Source organism: Fistularia commersonii, chromosome 6, assembly GCF_037954325.1.
Source record: "Fistularia commersonii isolate RoL2024-O1a breed Wild chromosome 6, RoL_Fcom_v1.0, whole genome shotgun sequence".
Taxonomy (NCBI): Eukaryota; Metazoa; Chordata; class Actinopteri; order Syngnathiformes; family Fistulariidae; genus Fistularia; species Fistularia commersonii.
In genome coordinates, this window is record NC_141289.1 from 7,950,674 (window position 1) to 7,973,432 (window position 22,759).

The following is a 22,759-nucleotide window of genomic DNA, read 5'->3' on the forward strand; positions in this document are numbered from 1 at the left end:
ATATATATATATATATATATATGTATTTATTTAGGGACTGGAATTAGAGCTGCCAGGCAGGAGGTCTCGAGGAAGACCAAAGAGAAGATTTATGGATGTAGCGAGGGAAGATATGAAGGTAGTTGGTGTTAGAGAGGAGGATGCAGCGAAAAGGTTTAGATGGAGAAAGTTGATTCGCTGTGGCAACCCCCGAAGGGAAAAGCTGAAAGGGAGAGAAGAAGATATATATATATATAAAATGTAAAAATATCTTCGTCATTAGCCCTGTCCACCTTCAACATGCAGTCTCATCAGACAGACTTCAAACACCAGTGTGGGTGTGCAGCGGACTCAAATATTCACCCAGCAAAAAGGTACATTTCTTCACATTTCTTTTCCTTTGGGCTGTTCCCATCAGGGGTTGCCACAGCCAATCATCTTCCTCCTCCTCCTCTCCAATCTTCATCTCGACCTCCTACCTGGCGGTTCCAATCTCTGCATCCTTCTACCCAGATAATCACTATCCCTCCTCTGTTCATGTCCAAACCATCTCTGTCTGACTTTATCTCTAGAACATCTAACATGTGATGTTAGATTCTGTCCCCTGATTCTCTCCACCCGCCTCACTTCCAAAGATAACCTCCACATCTTCCCCTCTGCTGCCTCCAGCTCCGCCTCCTCTCTTTTCCTCAGTGTTTCCAAACCGGACACCAGAGCTGATCTCACCTCCGTCTTATCCCCCCTCACACTTTGCTGCTGCACCCATTCCAACCCGACTGCACACATTTCATCACCTCTTCTCCACACCCTCTCTTGCTTTGGGCTGTTGTTTCTCCGTGCTTAAAATCCTCAATGATCTTTATTTCTATTACCTTTGCCTCACTTTTCTCTTATTCACACACTATCTTGCTGCAGCTAACCCTCATTCCCCTCCTTTCCAGCGCATACCCCCCCGCCCCTCTAGATTTTCCCCAACATGTTCCCTGGTCTCACTACAGATCACAATGTCATCAGAAAACATCATGGTCCATGGAGATTCCTGTCTAACCTCACCTGTCAGCCTGTCCATCACCATTGCAAACAAGAAGTGGCTCACAGCTGATCCCTGATGGAGTCCTACCTGCACCTTGAACTTCTCTGTTACCCCTGCAGCACACCGCACCACTGTCTCAGAGCTAGCATACATGTCCTGCACCAGTCTAACATACTTTGCCACTCCAGACTTCCTCACACAATACCAGAGTTCCTCTCCTGGCACCCTGTCATATGCTTTTTCTAGGTCTACAAAAACACAATGCAGCTCCCTCTGGCCTTCTCTGTACTTCTCTATCACACTTCTCAATGCAAAGATTGCAGTTGTAATACTCATTCTTGGGATAAAACCATACTTCTGCTCACAAATGCTCACCTCTGTCCTCAGTTAGTTTCCACTACTTTGTCCCATAGCGTCATTGCATGGCTCATCAACTTTCTTCCTCCAGGAAGACATCCACAGTGAGTTGTGTGAAACTCTGCCGCAATTTTTTGGATGTCGTATAATCATTGCATTGGCAAGTGTCCATGTTTATCAGAGTACACCGGGTCATGAAAATTATGAACTACATGATTCAGTCAAATTTAGACCCAGCAATAATGATTTTATTTTAATTTACATATAAATAACACACACAAAAAGAATTTGGAGGAATAAAAATGAGGCTGAATTACCAAAATTGTTTTTACCGCGCGCAAGTATCACATTTTGAGTCCTTTCTATCTCTAAAGCAATAATTTTATTCTATTCAAAAATCAGTTTTGGCAAAACACTAGAGCAGTGTTACATAAGTAATCCATGCAAGTAGATAGTGGTCGGTTATAGCGCTAGTCATTTCGGTAACATCTTATATTCACAATATATGAGCCACTAACTCAAGGGACATTCTATCATTTAAGCATATCTGATCACTCCCATAAATTCCATGGACCTTATTATTGGTCTGCAGCTAACAAGTATTTCACTCATTGGTTAATAGAAGTACAGATCCGATTTAACTTTGAAGTTGTGACGTTGTAGAAACATTGCTGCTCGGATGACTTTAAAAGTTCTATAAATATACAGCTCCCATAAATGTATTGCTCAGTGTTTGGTATCCAAATTATAAGCATATAATTCCTATGAACAACCATACTTTGTCTTTCTCTAAAATATCATGTATTTTACTACAAAGTACATTCCCTTATTTCACCATTATCTTCCCTTGCTTTACGGTGTATTTTGTCTTATTTCTGCTTCTGCCTGAATCCTGAGGTATAATCTCCAGATGGGTATCACAGTTGTAACCTACTGGTTAAGAAGGAATGATCACGAGGATTGGCCCGGTATGGAAGCAAAACAAACCACTGATTCACCGCTGATGTAGAATAAGAAATACATTGTCTTGTTATCTGACCACTCCCCAGGAAGACATACCTCCTTCCCAAAAATAAATACTGTAAGAATGAATAGGTTTGTAAGGTATTTCTTGACACTGGGCAGACGTGGTGATCCGAACCGTTCTTCCTCTCCCGGCGTCTCTCGTCATGGAGCAATGACACAGCTCATTACATTTGATTCTTTTGGCTCCGCCATCTCCGAAAGGTTAGCTGATTGGTGCCCCCGTGGTAACCAGTTTGTAATAGGCTCCCTTCAGGGCCATGAGCTGGTCATGCGTCCCTTTCTCCATCAGGTAGCCCCTGGACATAACGGCGATGATGTCCGAGTTTTGAATGGTGGAAAGGCGATGGGCTATCACGATGCATGTCCGCCCTTCTCTGGCTCGGTCCAGGGCTTCCTGAACAGTCTGTTGCAAGCAAAAATGTACACATTAGGCTGCAACCGTAGACTCCCCCAAGCTAATGCTATCGGCGAGTCTCACGCACTCTTGTAAAATTACAGCCATTTCAGCATCATATGTTGATTACTGTCATTAGTATGTTCCCATGAATCAGAGTGCTGCAGGCCTCGGTGTAGCTCAGTGGTCGGAACAGAAAAACCCACTGTAGTGCAACAACACACTGACTGTATTCATTTTAAAGAGCCTCATCTGGATGGTTGCTGTGAGCTGTGAGCTACTGGTGATAATAATAGACATGATGAATGATAATGAAGTTAATGATAATAGTAATTAACTGCCTGCTCCTCAGTCTCCCTGTGCCTGGAGAGTGTGAAGCAGCTGTGCTTTGGATATAAAAAGTGCCGAATCAAAAGAAAAAAAAAAAAAATCGAAACATGTTTTAGCTGCTCACACTTAGTTAGGTCATACCTTCTCACTCTCTGTGTCTAGAGCAGAAGTGGCTTCATCCAACAGCAGTATTTTGGGGTCACGTATGATTGCCCTGGCGATGGCAATGCGCTGCTTCTGACCACGAGACAACTGGGAACCCTGGGCGCCGACATTTGTATTGTATTTCTGAGGTAGTGGTAGAGAGGAGAGGGGGATAATCTTTTAATACATCTTCAGGAACTGCTCATGGACTTTTCACTGAAACGGACCGTTGATTATAACACCGCACCCGGAGGGTCACAGTACATTGATATCAAACGATATGCAGATGATGTGATAAATGATATTTGACATTTTGAAACGTCAACGTTTACATTATTATATTTCTGTGATTCTAAAATTCTTGTTCATTTCCACATTCACTCTCTCATTCACAAGTCGGGGGAATTTAGGATCTCCAGTGAATGTCCTGTATGTTGGATCTGGAGGAACCCCACATAAACACGGGAAGAACACGGAGACTCCAGGTAGAAAGGTACCCTGTCGGAATCCAATTGGGGATCTTCTTGCTGTGAAGCCGAAGCACTAACCGCTTGAAAAATGTAACACAATTAAAACCCAATGCAGTGACGCGCTAATAATTTTTCCCATCCATCCATCATCTGCCACTTATCCTGCACTCGGGTTTGTGGGGGGTGCTGGAGCCTATCCCCGCTGTCATCGGGCAAGAGGTGAGATACACTGGTCACAGGTCAATCTCAGGGCCTCATACACAGACAAAAATTTGCTCACTCTGGGTAACTTTCCCATTTTTTTCCAGTTAACCTGAGAGGAAACTGGAGAACCCTGAGGAAACCCACGGAAACCCAAGGACACGACCCTTGTCAGAACTGAACCAGGGTCCTTCATGCCGTGAGGCCGAAGCGCTAACCACTGCCACCCTGCCACCATAATTTTTCCCTCCAAGGTGAATTTGAGATTTGGACTCTCACCTGCTCTTTCATTAAATTTACACAGTTTCTCACACGGTGGATAGACAACAACCTGAAATACTACAACTGTGAGTACAGTAATGTCAGTAACAAAACATGCAAATTATTCTGTGTGAACTATACTTACCCAGGACTCTCCCACAACAACAGCCAATCTATATTGCAATTAAATGTCATTAATCCATCCTGTTCTAGTGACTGCATGCCATCATCCCTCCATGCATGAAACTCCGCGTACCTCAGGAAGAGACATGACAAAGTCGTGGAGCTGTGCCTTCTTGGAGGCAGAGATGATCTCGTCCATGCCGATGTCCCGCGAGTTGTCCCCGTACTTGATGTTTTCCGCGATGCTGCAGTCAAACAAGATGGGCTCCTGGGACACGATGCCAATCTTGGAGCGCAGGAAGGGCACGCTGACACATTTGGAGTCGTGGCCATCAATCAGCTGCGAGAGGCAATCGATTTTGCCATTAGTGGAGGGTAATATTATAATCAAAGACCGAAAATACAATCCACCTAATGAGCAGTCACGCCACTATTGATACTGTAATATCTCTGCCTAGCTCTGCCGAGGTGCTAATGTCAAATCTCAAATGGAATATCAGGACTGTGCTTCCAAACCACTTCCAACTCAATTAAGGCCATTTGAGTCTTGGCAGTGATCGCCAACTGGCAAGAAGAAACCACCTCGGATGAATGACCCCCTTTGGAAAAAATTAAGGTCGGCGTAAAAGCACTAAAAAGGAATTGAAGTGAAATGAGTCAGAAAGACTTCAATCACCGCAAAAAGGAAATGCCCGTCAGACGTTCTCTGACGAATCATAATTCATTTATGCCGTGGAAACGGACGTTCAACCGAAACTCCAAAGTGTGAAAGGAATGCATTATCTGTGTGATGTATCAGTCCCGAAATGACACACCTGACATTTTGCGAAAAGGTCAGTTGTCACAATACAATGCACATTTGCACATTCTGTGGTCGGAGCGCTCGTACTTTGTGCTAACTATACGTAAAAGTTTTACCGGCTCAAAATAAACTTTCAATAACAGATGGCCACTTTGGGGTAGCAGAAAACAACCCCCTCTAAAGGCTAGTAAGGGATTTTCCTGGACTGGATGACAGCAGTTCAGTTACTGATTAACAGAAGTCTGACTTTTGCCATTAAAAACAAATCTTGTGGTAAAATGGCATGTTTCTCCGTCTCGTATCACCAAAATTTAAATCCACGATAGCTTTGTCATGTATCCTGTATGCTTTACAAGCCCCGCCTTGATTGCAAGAGAGCCGGGAGGGCAGTGGTTATTCAGCCTACTCGACACAAAATTTAAGGTCATTGTTGCTGCTTTAGAAGTAAAGCTTTCGCCGAGAGTCGGTTCTTGGTTTTGCACCTGAAATGTTTTACATTCACCGAGGAGATTATGATTGCGGTATAAAAGCTCCTGAGACGATTCACGGTGAACTTGACAGAGGGGTAAAGCGCAAGCCAAGGTGAAACACGCACATCCGAATGAACAGGTGTATAATTTAGGTTCGGTTTAGTCCGGAGGTGGGCAAACCTTTTGGCTCAGGGGCCGTGTTGACTTTTAAAATGTGACAGAAGGGAGATATGATACAAACAAAAAAAAATGCATTTGTCAACAGTGCATATCAGACTCGTCTGACATTTGTCTGAACATTGTCTGACATTTGCTTTGAAAATAGAACCAGCTTGGTTTTGAAGGCTCCGACGTTTGCTTGCATCTCATGCGCTAATCGCTTTTTCTCTTGTAGCTTTATGTCCAGTTCATTCATGTGTCAGTATGTCCACTGTAAAGGCTAATTCAAAAAGCCAATCTGTGTCATTCAGCTCAGGAAAATTCTCAAGTGAGAATAGCTGCAAAAATGAAATAATCTCCTGTTGGAGCTTCCGGATTCATTGATTCAATCATTCAATCATTCAATCATACACATCAAGTAGGAATTCTGTCCACCCAGGGGCCGGATGTGGCCCCCAGGGGTTTGCCCACCCCTGGTTTAGTCAAAAAAAAAAAAAGCTTACGTGCATCATCAAACATAAATCCCAATTACTGACCTCTGAGATACTACATGAATCTCCTGTGATAAATAGGTTATTTTGTAATTACCAATAAATTGACAAAAAAAATTCTCAAAGTTTTGAGGATTAAACCTGAGTCATTTTATGTATTTTGATCAATATTTGTACAGATAAATGGCCACCAAAAAGGTAAGTATCAGCCACTCAGTGAATAGTATACAGGATTGTCTCAGAAAATTAGATAAAGTTAGATAAAGTTCTTTATCATCTGTAATGCAATTAAAAAATCAAAATTTACTTTTTCATGATATTCTAATATTTTGAGATAGGATTTTTTGCGTTTTCTTAAGATGTAAGACATAATCAGCAATATTGAAAGAATAAAAGGCTTGCAATATTTCAGTTGATTTGTAATGAATCCAGAATGTATGACATTTTTTGTTTTTGTAATTGCATTACAGAAGATAAAGAACTTCATCACAATATTCTAATTTTCTGAGACAGTCCTGTAATAACCAGAGATGCAAAACGCAATTCTTTATCCCTTTTCCGTGTCATACGCTCACCACTTTGCCTTGGTCAGGGTCGTAAAACCTCTCCAGCAGCTGCACACTGGTGCTCTTTCCGCAGCCGCTGCTGCCGACAAAGGCCAACGTCTGGCCGGGCTTCACCGACACGCTCAGCCCGTTCAGGACCCGGATGTCTGGCCGGGTTGGGTACGTGAACATGCAGTCAATGAAGTCGACGTTCCCTTGGAAATTCTCCTGAACGCAGCAGATGGTGGGGAGCGGCGGAGGTCAAAGTTAGAGGTGGGGGGAGACTGCAGGTAAATATAGTTATTATGCATGATGCTGAAAATTTCATAGTCTTCAGAACGGCTCGGTTCATTTAAGATGCACGATATGTGACGAGGAGAATAACAATATTTCATTTTCTCCCTCCCTACGTGTCTCCAAAGGCCCATGTAAAATGAAAAAGCCAAGCAATAAAGGATAAGAAATCAGACTTTCCATCTGGATTCTCTTCAGCATCCATCACAAAAGCAGCGCTCACTTTTAACACACTCAGTGTGCAGGATGCCGCATAGCATAACATATGGCTAAATTTGGACCATCATACCCATTTGTCTCCCTTGTCGCTGTAGACGCTGATCTTGGGCACGCGGTCCAGGAGCTGGAAGAAGCGCGCAGCTGAAATCTTGGCCTTGGCGTAGTCCGGGGTGTACGAGGAGGCTCTGCCCAGAGCTGTGCCGCTGGTGACGATGGCAGAGATGACCCTGGGGGGGAAGTAAGAATGCTCTTTAGATACTGACGCGGGTGGTAGGGTAGTCTTCATTTCCTTTCTTTTTTTATTTTTTTCCTTTTCCATACATGCACCGCATTGAAATTAGCTAAAAGCTGGACTTCTACAGCACCTCAAAGCAAGAGTACCAAAGTAAATGTTATCATTTCACCCAGAATAGCCACTATGCTTGCTTGTTTATTAATTCGTTCATTCATTAGCTACACAGCTTAGCCTGCAGTAGGAGTTGTAGCCCAACTTTCTCTTTTCACGGGGACACAGAGAGACAAATACAAGTCACGTCATGAAGAAACATACAGCCGTTCACCCCTACAGACACGTCATGTAGAAACATACAACCAAACATAGAGACATGCAAGCAGTCATTCTCATGTCATAGAGGGGAATACAAGCTGTTCACTGTCATTCACAAGTCATATAGAAACATAACTATAAACCTCGGCTCCAAGAGGCATTTATCGCTGCACCACCTTGTTTATCTTTTTTTTTTTTGGTTATTTATTCTAATCAGTTAAAAAAGCCTCAACCTTGAATTGGTGGTTTTCTGTGTCTGGCAAAACATCTCCCCGTGAAGGGAATGCTCGCGATAGATGTCAGTTCGAGGATATAGATGAATAACAAAATGTTTTTTTTTTCTGAGGTCTTACAGTTTTCATTCACTTTCACTCTCCTGAACAGCGTCTTAGTTTCCAACAGTTCCTTCTTTACAATTCGATTCCGTTATCCGTTCCCTTTTTGATGTGGACCGGTGAGGTCAACTCAAGGTCATGCCCCGCCCAGTCTCTGCCTCTTAACTTATTCTCAGCTGATAATATTCATTCTATCACATTGGCTGAGGTTTGAGCAAGATGAAATAATCAGAAATATAAATAATCATGAGATGTGTGTAGAAAAGCTGGAGAAATGTGTCCAAGAAGGTTGTGTTAGGTTGTGATAAAAGCAGTAGCGGGTCGTGCATTTCACACCTAGGCCTTCAGTAGTGCTCCACTTGTCAATCCACCCCTCAATAACTGTTTTATGGCGATGAAAAACATCTTATTATGCAGAAATGCAGTGTAAAGAGCCGTTACATCGCAGAAATGATCGCGATCCAGCGCTTCATTGCGTCCTTGAAATGAAAGTTCCTGCTTGCCCAAAAAATAGCATTGTCTACCAGTCTTTTTCACAGTTTTTCATCACCTTTTCATTGAGGATCTATGTTTCCCTGCGGACTTGCTCACTCAGCTGTAGATCCACTGTGGTTTCCCCAAAACCGTTGCTTTTAAGGGTCCAGCAGTACTCTAGTGTGTTGTTGCTGCCTTGGTTGGGCAAGTCAAATTTGCAAACCCAGGATGGCTCCAAACACCATGTCGATCAGTGGAAATCTGCAACCAAGACCAATTTTTTCTCTTCCTTCAGCCATCATGGGTCGACTGAAGGCTGGCTATTATATCAACCCAACTATATTTGTGTTCATGCAGCTCGCTACAGCTGCTGCCTGCTAGCTCTGGCTAGTACAATCTCTGACTATCCAACCAAAAAATGTGTGACACACTGACGTTACCGTCGCCTTCTAGAAGGCCTTGGTGTTGCAACGCAAAATCTGATCTGATATAATTAAAATCAGTGTGTTATTCAGATATTTTTTAGGCCAGCAGAGAAGGCTTTGCAGGCCCCGACGGCCCGCCCCTGGATAAAAGAGTATGAAAGGAAAGCTGGCAAAGACGGAGGTGAAGAGCAGCCATGCTATCTTGGTTTAGAGGAAGAGACGGGAGGCAGAGCTGGAGGTGGCGGAGGTGAAGATGTTTTCCTTGTGAGTGAGAAGGACGGAGAGAATCGGGAGTGAGTCCATAAGGAGGCTAATGGACGGATGGTAAGAGACAGGAAGTTTGTCGGTGCGAGACCAGAAAGTTAGACGGAGGCAGGCGGTTGTGCTGTGGAAACCCGTTAAGGGAGAAGATTTGTATCTGGACCAAAGCGAAGGACAAATATCCCCTGGCAGGTCCTCCCTCACCTGAATACCAGGCTGAAATGGAGCCCCTCCTGTTGCACCAGGTAACCCCCGAACCTGTAGGAGGCCGAGTTTGTCAAGAAGACGACGCACTGGGCGAAACCGTAGCACGCTCCGTACACGTTAGCCTTCTTCAAGGCCGCCTGGTACGGAGCGTCCAGCTGGGCGTAGAACATCTCCACAAAGCTCCTCTCCTTCCCGAGACCAGCGATGGTGCGGATGTTGTTCAGGGCTTCGCCTGAAATCTACAAAGGATTGTCAAAAATTAAATTCCCGACGGAATTACCCCAACAGATGAGCGCCGGCTGCTCTTAATCTGCTGTTTTTAATATTTGAAGGGAAACTGGATCCAGATAAAGTGTTTGCTCTGATCTTATCTACATCCTATTTTCTGCTGCTGTCGTTTGCCATTTCCCCCTGTGGGGATCATTAAACTTTTATCTAATCCAGCTAATGTGGCTATTTCGGGGGGATGTTCTGCATCCGGATTACAATTACCGCAGCATAAAGGGAGTTCAAAATAACTTGCAGCGACCGGGAAATATCCGAGCCCCACTCCTTTGTCCCGCAGACTTCAGCCGCGATTCGGCGCACCCAATTAGATGGCGGTGCCACGGTGTAGGTAGAGCGCTGCGGGGAGAAGATGTGGGGGACGGAAATCGTGGGACTCGGATATAAAAATAAATCCAGCGGCCAGTTTCTCCGCTGAGCCGTCCGCCGACGTCAACCCGAGAGACCGCTTTCGTTTCGGACTTTAATCGTTCGGTAGACGATCGGTCGCCTGACCCGTCCGGCCGCCTCCATGGCCTGCTTGTCCTGCTTGGCGAATCCCGTGAGCATCTTGGCCTGGAAGCCGCCTGACAGCGCGATGAAAGGCAGGAAGCACAGGATGAGCAGCGTCAGCTTCCAGCTGAAGTAGAAGGACATGATGATGGCCACGCCGATGTTGGTCAGGGAGTTGACGATCATGCCGATCTGTGAGCCCGTGGCCTTCGGCGGAGAAGAAACAAAGGTGATGAAGGATGCTTTCCAGCAGCCGCCCTTCTGGCAGCGTTGGATCTGAAATCTCTACACCAGTGTTTCCCAACCACTGTGCCGCGGCACATTAGTGTGCCGTGAGAGATCACCAGGTGTGCCGTGGAAAAATGCTCACTTTCACCCGATTGGTCCGAAAATGATTTATCCAACGCGAAAAATGCGTCTTCCTATGTCTATGTGGGCGGCGTGCCCATTCGATGGCAACGGGTAGTGAATTAATTTGTGCATCTGTGTATCAGAGTGATTAGTGACGCTTTGCGTGATACATTTTTAAAATAAAAAGTACTTGTATCTGCGTAAACAAACAGGCAGCATTGTTGAAAACTACCAAGACGAGTGAGAAAGCAGTGAAATCTTGCTATAAAGTTGCTGAACTCATCTCTAAATCCAAACAGCTACACCTGGTAGCGAAACATTAATACTACCTGCCGGCAAAATCATTGTAGAAGAAATGCTCGGCTCTGGCGTCGATAAAGAAATAGCCAGAGTTCTCTCCAATAATACCATTTCCAGACATATTGATGACATGACTTCAGACATTGAAAAAAGTGTTCTGTAAAAGTTGCACATCAGTGTGAAATTTGCATTACAACTTGATGAATCTACAGATATTAGATATATTAGATTTCACACTAAGTAAATTAAGACTACGGTTTCATTCTAATTCATTAAAAAATGTTTTTGACATATTTATTTGGTGGTGTGCCGTGTGATTTTTCTAATGTAAAATATGTGCCGTGGCTCAAAAAAGATTGGGAAACACTGCTCTACACCGTGTTATATAAACTCTGTTTTCACGCAGACGCTGTCGTCTTTAGACGGTGTGGAACACCGTCAACCTTCATGAGCACACCGACATGGCGGATGACAGAGAGTCAGACGCCGCCGACTGTAACGGCAACGTCTCTATGATCCTTCGGCGGAGCGAGTGCAGCCGAAAATACACATCAGACCGAGCCGCCCCGCCGCAAAATATTCCAGGCGGCGTTTGACTCCCGGTGGCTTGTGAGGAATCTGCCGAACCTCCGCGTGAATCTTCATCCTTCCCTTTGAGCTGCCGCCAATCACGAACGATCTCCTCTGCAACCTCTTTCCCTCCGTCCGTACATTTTCTATCTGGTCTTTCTGTTTGGCCTCCTGCCCGCCAGCTCCAACCTCAGCGTCCATCTACCCAGACCTTTGCAGACTTTATCTCCAGAGGACCCAGCATGTGCTGTCCCTCTGATGGACTACTTCCTGATCCTATCCATCCTGCTCACTCCATGAGAGGAACCTCAACATCTTTATCTGTTCTGCGTCCAGCTCTGCCTCCTGTTTGCTGTCTGGCATCATCTGCCCAAACAGGCTCTATTTCCTGACTCCTTTCATACAAACAAAGAAGTTGGAGTGGACCATGCATGTTTGAAATGGTGTTAGCTTAGCACAAAATCCAGATGGCATAGCTCCATGAGGCTCATCGCCCACCCCCCTTGTGGCTGTATTTGGAATTGTATCAGTATGATATGAAACAAGTGGAGACATAAGAAGTCATGAATATTGGGATTGGTTTACTTTTGATTATTATTCTATTTTACATTTTTACTGTGGCGGACACGAAGGGGCGTGGTCTCCCACCCCACGGAACTAAAGGTCGAGCGCGTGGTTAAGATGAGATGATGATGAGATGAGAACAACTTTATTAATCCCGAAGGAAATTGTTGTGCCAGAGTTTCAAGTAAAAACATAACAGTAATAGATAATAGTGGAAAGGAGGAAGAATAAGAAATATAATGAAATATAGATTGTCTTAGCTGTTAGCAGTAACTACAAAGACTGAAAGATTATTAAGCCGGGTATATATAGATGATCCCGGATGTTCGAGTTCTAGTCGTCTTTTGTCGGTGTTTCAAATTAAAGGATCGAACTCCTCTACGTCCCCGCCATTATTTCATCGTTGAAACACCGCATTGCTTTATATTTAACGGTATATCAGCGCTCGCTCACCCCTTGCACTTGCGAGGCGTCCGTCGCCAGGCGGGTGGTCAGAGCGCCGGGGCTGTTCTTGTGATCGTCGAACCAGCCGATCTCCTGGCCCAGCATGGCGCGGAAGCCCAGTCGGCGCAACCTACGGGTCAGCAGCTCGCCCGACTTGGAGAAGGCGTAGCCCTGGAACACATCGCGGAGGGCAAAAGCGGGGGAGTTAAGGTAGCAGAAGATCGGCGAGACCGGGTCAACGTTTTCAAAAAGCTTTCTCTCCACCTGCAGCATCTGGGTGAAGAACGAGATCACGCCGACCATGACGAAGAACAGACAGATGCTATCAATCTCCTTCCTCTGCGCCACGGGATCGATCACGGAGAAGGTCTGAACGCACACACAGGTATGTTTTCATGTATTTCAATATGTATGTTAGTTTTGATGAGGTTTGCTCAATATTTGGGAATGGTTTTAATTCTTGGTCTTTATGCAGATATTAGCTTTCTATGTGTTTAAAGGACCAGACCAACAGCGTCCCCGGCATATTCTTCATTTGCATTTGCTTAAGAGTTCCTCACCGCCAAGATCTGACTGAAGAGCAGGGAGTAGACAGGGTTGACCCCTCCGTTTATGGCGGCCCCCAACGATCCGAAAATCATGTAGGGCCACTCGGGTATGTTGTACTTCAGGATCCTTGCAACCGGCGCCGGTTCCACCGACTCGGACTCCTCCTCCTCCTCCAGTTCGGCGTCCTAAGCGTTCACACATGCATTATTAAAACGTCGCGTGCAAAAGATGGATGCTGTGAACTTCCACGGGCATTGACGCAGAGTGAAAAACAAATTACATTACCGTGAAATTTTCAAACAAGCACTATTGCTGTCCCATGTTATGAACCTGTTGGTAGGCTGCTTCAACCACCCACACATATAATTGAATGCCAACTCTCCCACACACACACACACACACACACACACACGTACGTTTGATTTGTCAGGTTGTGACACAGCGTAGGCTCGGGGGCCCAGCTCTCCGGCGATGGGAACAGAGGACTCTGGAATCAGGTTGGACAGCTGGGAACGGGATCGCTGGCGAATGGAGGCTCTGGAGGAACGAGTGCACAAGCCAGGGAGCTGGTAAATGAAGACGCGCGGCAATACGTCGCCTCGGCGCGACCGGCTTCTCTTTCACACTCTCGTTACTCGATGCTTTTAACGGAGTTGATGGACGGCCTCCTGCCACGGCGTTGCACCATTTGTAAGGATGATAGCACCGACCGAAGCCTCCGAATGTCAAAGCAAACATAAGACGGTAATTAAGAGAACGACAGCCACGTCCGACGCCGGCCTGTAATTGTCTGATTCGGATGCAGAGTTGGGAGCGTGTCAATGGACACTATGCAAAAAGAAAAAAAAAAAATCAAATAAAACTATATTACCTGGTGATGAATGAAAGAAGGTAACTGGGAATGTGTAATACCTCAAACTGGCACGATAACTGCCGGCTCTGTGCAGACTGAGCCTCTCCGATTCTTCAGCGGCAGCCACTGATGGTAGAGCGTGATGAAAAGCGGGTCATTTATGGATATACACTTATATCTCTCTCAACCCCCGTTTTACGTTCGGTATATATCTATATATATTTACACATTTTGACAGATCTCACTTTGTCGAGCCTTCTCGTTGAGGGCTTTGTCTCCCTGACTCTGCAGGGTGACGAGCGTGAAGTAGACGCCTTTCCTCTCCAGCAGGTCGCCGTGTTTGCCGCGCTCCACGGCCCGGCCGTGTTCGAAGCCCACGATCACGTCGGCGTTCTTGATGGTGGACAGCCGGTGAGCGATGGAGATGGTGGTCCGGCCCATTCGGACCTAGAAGATGACGAAGGCCATTTTGCAAAGGGAATAAAATCGAACCCGTCTCAACGGTCTCGTATTTGGTGACCGAGGTAAGCCATCGAACAATCGTATCTTCGCTTTATTTGCTTTCGATTTTTCAATATGGATCGCTGAGAATGGAGACTATTTCGGATTTTTATACGTTTCTACTGTCGTGTTGAATTATTTCATGTGTCTCGCGTGAAGGAGAGGGTGAATGGTTGTATGTCTCTATATGTGGACTTGCGACAGGTTCAGGTTGAACCCCGTCTCTTGGTTCCAGCCCCCCAATGACCCTGAGTACAGGATAAGTGGTATAAATAATGAATGTATGAATAAAAAGATTATCATAGGTCATTGCTTCTCAAATAGTGGGGCACGCCGCCTGGGGGGGGGAGGGGATGCCGTCAGGGCGCATGTGACCCCGGGGAACATGCATATGTTGTAGTATTAGCTCACACACACACACACACACACACACACAGCACAAAAGCAGGAAATATGAAATGCGCCGAACAAACCCTCAAGAGACACCACGGAAAAATATTTAACAGGGATGATAAGAAAGAGCGGTGAGAGACGGAGATAATGAGACAAAAGAAAGTCACCCGAAAGCTTAAACGAAAAGTGTACGTAGCGCCGGGAGACGAGGAAAGACCGGTGTGTTAAAAGTGTTTAAAAAGGTTGGTAGCGGACAGCGTGAAGCCAAATAAATGAAGGCATCACTTAAAGACATTTCACCCCTATTATGCTAATAAGCCACTTGAGTTTTTTCAGCGAAAAAGTGCCAAATATTGTCAACAAACATCCGGCTTTGTGAAAGCAAGGAGCACTGTTATATTAATAAATGTTAAAACACTTATTCTTTGTCGCAGGTTGATCCATATTTCCTTCTATTTTCCTTTTTTTTAATGTTAATAAGGATACTATGTTGTGCAAAGGTGTACAGATAACAATTTCATCGGCAAATTATACTATTTATAGGTTCGTGGGGGGCGCGATATGTTTTCTTCTTCCTAGGGGGGCGTAAGAAAAAATAATCGAGAAGCACTGGCATAGGTACACTGACTGCACTAAAATCATGAATTACAGAATTATAGTTCTCCCTGTATACATATTCACATCATGCACACAGCCCGGTCTACATGTCCATATCGGTAATGAATTTATTACATTCCTGGATATAGTCACCCATTCATCCTTGTGTTCCATCTTTCTTCCGTACAGTGGATTTTTTTTTTCACCGAGGGGTCGTAACTATATATTTATTGCGGCGGTTAAATGTACAAGCTGTGTGAAAGTGGAGGGCATAAACAAGGCTGCGACCATTTTCGCTGTCGACTCTTGTTTTTTTTCCACGGGACATCTGTTTCCGGTTGAGAACGCAGACGCGGACGACATCGGTCTTACGAGGCACGATGGAGTGAGGCGAAGGTTGCGGAATCAGAGGCGAGCTGTACATTTCGGACGGCGATGCGTTCCGCGGCGGAGTCCAAGCCTACCTTATCCAGGGCCTCTTGAACCACAGCTTCACTCTCATTGTCGAGGGCGGAGGTCGCCATGTCCAACAGCAGGATCCGAGGGTTCCTGACCAGAGCCCTTGCGATCGCGATCCGCTGCTTCTGGCCGCCGCTCATCTGTCCTCCGCCCTCCCCGACCAGGGTGTCAAATTTCTGTCCGGCGCAAGAGCGCGTCAGATGAGGGATTTCAAGGTTTAGACATCAGCGGAGATAAATCCCCGATAATGGCTTCCAGATGCTCATCGAAGCCCCACCTGTGGCAGATCCATGATGAAGTTGTACGCGTTAGCCTCCTTGGCGGCGGTAATGATGTCATCCATTGAGACGCCGGGTCGGCCGTAACGGATGTTCTCAGCGATGGTGGTGGCGAAGAGCACGGGCTCCTGCTCCACGATGCCAATCAGCGAGCGCAGCCATTGGATATTCAGCCCCTTAATGTCATGGCCGTCCAGGGTCACCTACGACGGGGGCGGGAGGGGAGCCGGACGATGAAGTGATGGATGACGTTATTAACGTCCGTGATGCGCTTTTATTTTGCCAAAAAAAAAATATATATCAGGGATCTTTGGAAAGATGAGGTTGTTAGTCTTTCGCGTAACCTTCAAAGTAAAGCCGCGACAGCCTGTTTCTTTCTCTTGCGACCAAATAGAAGTAGAAACCAATGTAAAGACCTATAATTCCGGCAAAAGTGAATAATGGAGGCTGTTATGACCAACGGGCTGAATAATGAGACCGATTATCATGGGATTCCATCATCCTCGGGGGCCTGTTATTTCGAAATGATGGGGACGCGGCTTGAAAGGATGGATATAACAGTACTTTTGTGGCGGAGAGATCTTAAATATCAGAGGATGTAACACAAATGCACCGTTTCAACGCAAATCTTGCACAGGCCTGATTTAGCACTGTCATCGAGCGCAGACGTCAACTCCAGTAGTTGCCATGACAGGGATTATCCCTGACAGAGAACCTCCGCGGACAAAGCGCATCGATTGTATCCAAAACCCACCATTCCCTCCTTGGGGTCGTAGAAGCGCTGGATGAGTTGGATCGCCGTGCTCTTCCCGGCTCCGCTGGGACCGACAAAGGCGGTGGTTTCCCCGGACTTCACCAAAACGCCGAGCTGGTCCAGGATCTAGAGTGACGTGACGCCGCGCACAGCTGAGAGTAGCATCCTGTCTTTAATTCCTAAACTCGTGAATTGAGCGAGTACCTTGACTTCCGGTCTGGAGGGATAGTGGAAGGTCACATTGTGGAACTCAATGTCTCCCTTCACCCTGTTAAGCTTGTATCCGGCTTCAGATAAACAATCGATTTGCGGCTCCTGACGGTTTTGGAAACCAGACCCGTCGATTAGCGGAAACAGTTGCCTGTGGAGAAATCTGACCTGGCGCCCGATCTCGTATCGTCGGGTGTTCCCACCCTGTCGATAGTCTCGTAGATGGTCGTGGCGGCTCCGCGTCCCGCCGCGAAGGCCTCCAAGCACGGCGAAGCTTGCCCCAGATTCATGGCCGCTATCAGAACGCCAAAGAACACCTGGAGTGGCAAAACGGCAGCGGCGACGTTACGCCGATAAAGTTTTTTTGTTCTGATATGGCTGCACTTTGTTGTGCTCCGTAAACCCCGGAAGCCCACGGGGGGGACCTTTTAATTAAAGCGATAACATAAAATTCAAAAATGAAAAAGCAATTCCTTAATAGTGTTTTACTGTTCCTGCATACAAATGTGCGATTAAAGGAAGAAATACAATGAAATGCATTTAGCATCAAAATGAATATTGAAGTAGTTTTTAATGTGTTTTTTTATTATTGTTATTTTTCATGACCCGTTCCTGATGCGGTTCGAATGTGAATTAGATTACAACATTCAAAGATGATTCTTTTCCATACATAAAAAATTCAATTAGCTGACGTTTGATACATGAATCTGCTAACCTGCGAGGGCACTATTTTTCAATAACAAGGTCCCACAATACAAAAACAAAGGAGGTTCATTGGCGATCTCAAATCTCCAAGAGGTGTGAATAAGAGGATGAATGCTTGCACATGAATGAATGAATGAATGAATGAATGAACGAATCTAAAAAAATTATCTGAACTCTTACAACACAGTTAAGTATTTGCAGTAGTGTGTTGTATTTGTCAGGCCACTTTGATGCTTGTTTTCTGTTTTCAGTGTGTGTGTGTGTGTGTGTGTGTGTGTGTGCGCTGTTTTACCTGCAGGAGTGTCCCAGGTGTGTACTCCTGCGTGTCCACCACGAGTTCGGAGCCGTACCAGAAGGCCAGGCCGTAGCACAGGAAGATAATCAACCACATATATCCCGTGAAAAACCCCATGATCAGACCCTTCCTGATGCCCCAACGCTGCGCCGAGGTCAAGTTCCTGTCGTACCTGCGCACGACAGCAGCACGGTTCAACAGCACTCGGACAGGGAAACTTCTATTTTTTTTTGTTGTTGTTTTACCTCTCCACTTCTTTATTTTCTCCCCCAAAAGCAGCCACGGTCCTGATGGAGGAGAGAACTTCATCAGCTATGGCTCCAGCTTTAGCGTAGGCCTGCAGCTCCATCCCCGTTAGCTTAGCCACAAACTAAACCCGGCGGGAGGAAGACGACGTGGTCAGTAAGTTCCAAAATCCATATATTTGTAATTTATCAAGAGTATGGTGAAGAAATAGGTAAAAGGTTGCTCGAGTTTGAGCCGTCAGGCAGGAGATCTTGAGGTATACCAGAAAGAAAGAGGTGAAAGAGGGGTGGAATTTAGCTGATGGGAGGGAAGAAGATGCAAAGAAAAGGGTTAGACGGAGCCAGATGATTGGCTTTGGCGACCCCTGAAGGGAAGAAGATGACGTATACAACTAAGAGTAAGTCAAATCAGGAGAAGTCATTGATCGCAGAAGAGGAAGAAACAGCAGAACTGGTAGAAAGCAGGGCTCTCACCAGCGCCATCAGACCCGTTCCAACACCGATCAGCGGACTGACAGAGACGATCACCAGCGTTAACTTCCAGCCCTTCGCGAAGCCGACGCAGAAGCCGCAGACGAAGGTAGTGAAGCGCTGTAGAAAGATGGCGACTTGATCGGCGATGGCGTCGTTGATCTTGTTGATGTCACTAGGAGCAGACACGGCCGTCGTGACAAGCAGAATCACCAGCGCCGGAGATCAAGAGCATTAACGTTGCCATCGTTTCTGCACTCACTCCGACATGCGGGTGTTGAGTTCCCCGACGGACGTGCGGTCGAACCATCCGATCTCCATCCTCATCACTTTGCCGAAGTATGTCTTCCTGATGACCTGAATCTGCCGGGCAGCGGCCGTCACCCAAAGAGAAATCTGTCGGGTAGAAGGCACAGAAGTCTGGACTACCGCGGTCTGGACCGCATTCGAGAAGGATTCTTATAAATGAATGCCGCCCAACCCAGATGGTTTATCCCAAGAGGACTACAGCAGGAGAAGCGGAATCTGATATACATTGGGTTTTGTGGCTGTGTGCGTTTTCGCCGCATGAAGAAAAACTCCAACGATGCTACGGTGAAGTCTTCATGGATTTATCTGGATGCTATAAATATGAATATGAATATTTTTCATTCTGGCTACATAATCGTGACTTGTACACGCATAGAACGTAACGTTCTATTCCACCCTTCTGCAGTCTGTGCCTTATCTGAAACCCCTCCCTCAAAAAAAAAAAAAAAAAATCCCGGACACACCCCTGTCAAATAGCACGGAATAATGGCAAAAAGATTAGATATGAGAAAAATAGATTCAGAATGCAGGGTATTTAACCTGCAGTGGACAAGAGATTATTTTGTTCAATTCAAAGAAAAGGCTGTTTGTCTCATCTATCAAGAGATGAGACAAAAACGTTATTCGGTAATAATGTTATTGTTTTTTTTCTGATTTTTTATTTCCTGTCAAGATCTCAGAAAGGGTTAATTTTTGGTTATGTGTGGCTTTCTAGACAACAGTAAATATTTACATTTCAATTCCTCTGCGAACGTCACGCTTTTTGTTACAAACTGGCCCGGCCCCCCATCAGAGAAGGGAAAAATTATTTGGCCCTGGCAGGAAAAAGTTTGGGGACCCCTGCTATAGAGCAAATAATGCTGATTCTACTGAGTTGCATTTCGGGATGTCGGAGGACCCAGCGGGTTTGGCACGAGTGACGGCATCTCAGCCCTCTCCTGGTCCCAATCGTTGTGACACATCCCTCAGAATTAGATGTATGCAACTTCAAGAACAAGGTAACCCCAACACTGACCTGGAAGTATCCCAAGATGAATACGGCGGCTCCGATTCCGACGTAATAAAAGGCGAATTTGGTCATTTCCAATTCTATGTTGAGGAGTCTGAAAGTCAGCAAATGAATCTTACGTAAGTACGAGGGTACAGAAACCACATAGGCGCTTCTGTAGGGAGGTTCACATATGCAAAAGAGTTAATATTACATCTTACACCGGATTTGATGTTCACAAAGACCTTTTCATGCATTAGTTAGAACCCACTTACCCACATGGTTTGAGCGTCTCCCCTGCTGAATTGTTCATGAAGCTCCCGTTGGGCGATGTTGTCGGGCCATACATCTCAGAGTAGTTTCCCTTCCACCGGATAGTGTTGTTCACACACTCCTTCCTGTCATCGCTCAGCTCATTCAGCTCAATGTCGTACTCGATGAAGGTGTCAGTGAGCAGGCCGAACACCAGCAGCATGAGGGGTTGGGCCGAGCCGTGCAGCACCGCGCACACACTCCCCGCAGCCATCATCAGCACCTCCTTGCATGTGGCGAAACGGAACTGCGCGGGCGTTCAAGCACAAGCCACAAATCTCGCTTAAGGCAAGTACGCCGCTCATGCAGGATGAAGGTGAAACACGGGAAAATGTTTTACCAGCTGAAAGAAGCCGACTCGTATTGCCGAATGCTCTGCCTTTTCCTGCGGTCTATCCGGGAGGAACGAGGCCCGGGTTAGGTTTTGTAGAACTGAACAGGACAAATTGTACCGTACCGCCGAGGACAAGTTGTACTTACTTTGCATCCTCTTTCGGTGTGGTAACGGTCCTGCGGGGAAGCGGAAAAAAACATTTTGTCTGACTATCGCAGACAATGAAAATGCTTGTGTGTGTGTGTGTGTCTATGAATTATATAATTCTTCAGACACCTTCTGTCTACATTTGGAGAAACTACATTTCCAGATGTGTCCATAACATTGGGAATCGTGGTACGTTTCTGGATGACGTATGAATGAGAGACTGGATGGTTGTATGTCTCTATATGACGTGTGGATGGATGAAAAAATGGTCTCTCTTTGTCGCCTCCACCCCTCCGCGACCCTGACTGAAAAGTCAAATATAGGCACGGCTACAGTCGTACATAAAGCGTATGGGGAGATGCCGGTAGGTAATGAATGAATAGATGAGTCACGAATGTTGGGGTTTATGTTGATGCTTGTTTTCTGTGTGATTTTGGGGTTGCTGGGGTTTTTGTGGCTGTGGTTTGGGGTGCGAGCAATTCTGGAGTTTGTTACCCGGAATTGAGCGGGAACGGTTAGTTGTAGTGCAGGCTTGCGTGGCGTGGCCGTGGCCAACAGCAGCTTTTGCTAATTAAACGGACATTTTACCGTCAACCAGGTAATTCCCTGATTAAAACATTACAATATATTAGCGATCGGCGATCTATCTGACTGTCAGATGGACCGTCACGTCCACGATAACGTCACAATACATTCTAGGCGTCACGGTAATTGTACACGTGACAGCATGACGTTTTAATTCCAGTAGAAATACTAAAGGCTGTTCCAAAGACTCTCCGTAATGTCGCCAGTTCCTCTTTATTCAGAGTTGAATAAATGAATGCGTAACATTTATTATCCATTATCTAATCCTCTAAACTCACATTTACTTGATGACGTATTAATGGAAAGCAGCACCCGCCGACTACCACTGACTAACCCAACCGCGGGGACTCGATGCTGGTTGGATTCCGTTAATTGTCTCCACGGGAACACGAAAAAGCAAAAACAAAATCTTGAACTTCACGAGCGTGTCCGCGGTCACTGACCTCCACAGAGATAACAAACGAAGAGGTGACTCTCACTCCTATCACAGCGTGTTCCTCCAAGCTAAACATCTATTTTCGTGCACCAATTTAACCTAGCATGGAATAATTGTCCACACAGCTTAGCTTTGAGAAGTGTCTGGAAAGCGGAATGAGTAAAAAAAAAAAAAAAAAGCTACACTCACATGTAGGAGCCACCTGGTTCTGAAAAATAAGAATAAACAGGATTATGCAGAAAGGCGCTCATCGGTCCAATAATGTGATTTCAACAAAAACAGACTCGCTGTGTTTAACAAAGCACCGGCGAAGAGCATCACCGTCGTTCTCATAGCTGTAGTTTTCCTTTCCGACTTTGACGCTCTGCAATTTCACGGGCTCCGACGGCATCTTGTCTCATCTGAGAAGAGCAAATCGGTGAGACATCTTTCAGAGATCTTAAATCGGTCACAATCGGGCGCTTCGTACCCCTTCAGATTCTTAATAAATTAATAATTTATTGAGAATCTGATCTTCATGTCATCGGGCATTGGTCAACTTACCAATTCCTCACCAGCCTGGGATTGGAAGCATGGAAGAACTCATGAGTTGCAAGAGAAAATCTGTGGAGTCCAATGAAGCTAGCAGGCACACCTTGTTATCCAGTGCCCTGGCAATCATTTCTTATGCTCCCTATGCAGGTGACGCCTTGGCTGACTGTCACTTTGCGAGCGGCCGAACTCGCTGTTAACCCTCGCAGGAACTCACGTGTCCTTATTGAGCGGCGGCGGGGCCCGGGCTCGGG

At 45.8% G+C, this 22,759-nt stretch overlaps 1 protein-coding gene across 1 annotated transcript; it reads right to left on the reverse strand.

Moving 5' to 3' along the window:
- Positions 1-1,735: 1,735 nt before the first annotated feature.
- Positions 1,736-22,559, reverse strand: abcb11b (ATP-binding cassette, sub-family B (MDR/TAP), member 11b). Its single transcript, XM_086147926.1, has 29 exons — positions 22,518-22,559; positions 22,296-22,375; positions 22,164-22,182; positions 20,953-20,982; positions 20,813-20,864; positions 20,436-20,719; positions 20,188-20,275; positions 19,126-19,259; positions 18,867-19,038; positions 18,393-18,517; positions 18,145-18,319; positions 17,351-17,464; positions 17,142-17,252; positions 16,938-17,063; positions 16,183-16,386; positions 15,911-16,081; positions 14,201-14,402; positions 14,015-14,081; positions 13,519-13,639; positions 13,114-13,287; positions 12,818-12,922; positions 12,563-12,724; positions 10,328-10,531; positions 9,545-9,786; positions 7,369-7,525; positions 6,816-7,013; positions 4,452-4,658; positions 3,261-3,407; positions 1,736-2,798 (listed from the first exon to the last, which is right to left on the reverse strand). The coding sequence occupies exons 2-29, from the start codon at positions 22,363-22,365 to the stop codon at positions 2,598-2,600; spliced, it is 4,062 nt and encodes a 1,353-aa protein (XP_086004052.1). The 5' UTR covers positions 22,366-22,375; positions 22,518-22,559; the 3' UTR covers positions 1,736-2,597.
- Between the last annotated feature and the right edge of the window lie 200 nt (positions 22,560-22,759).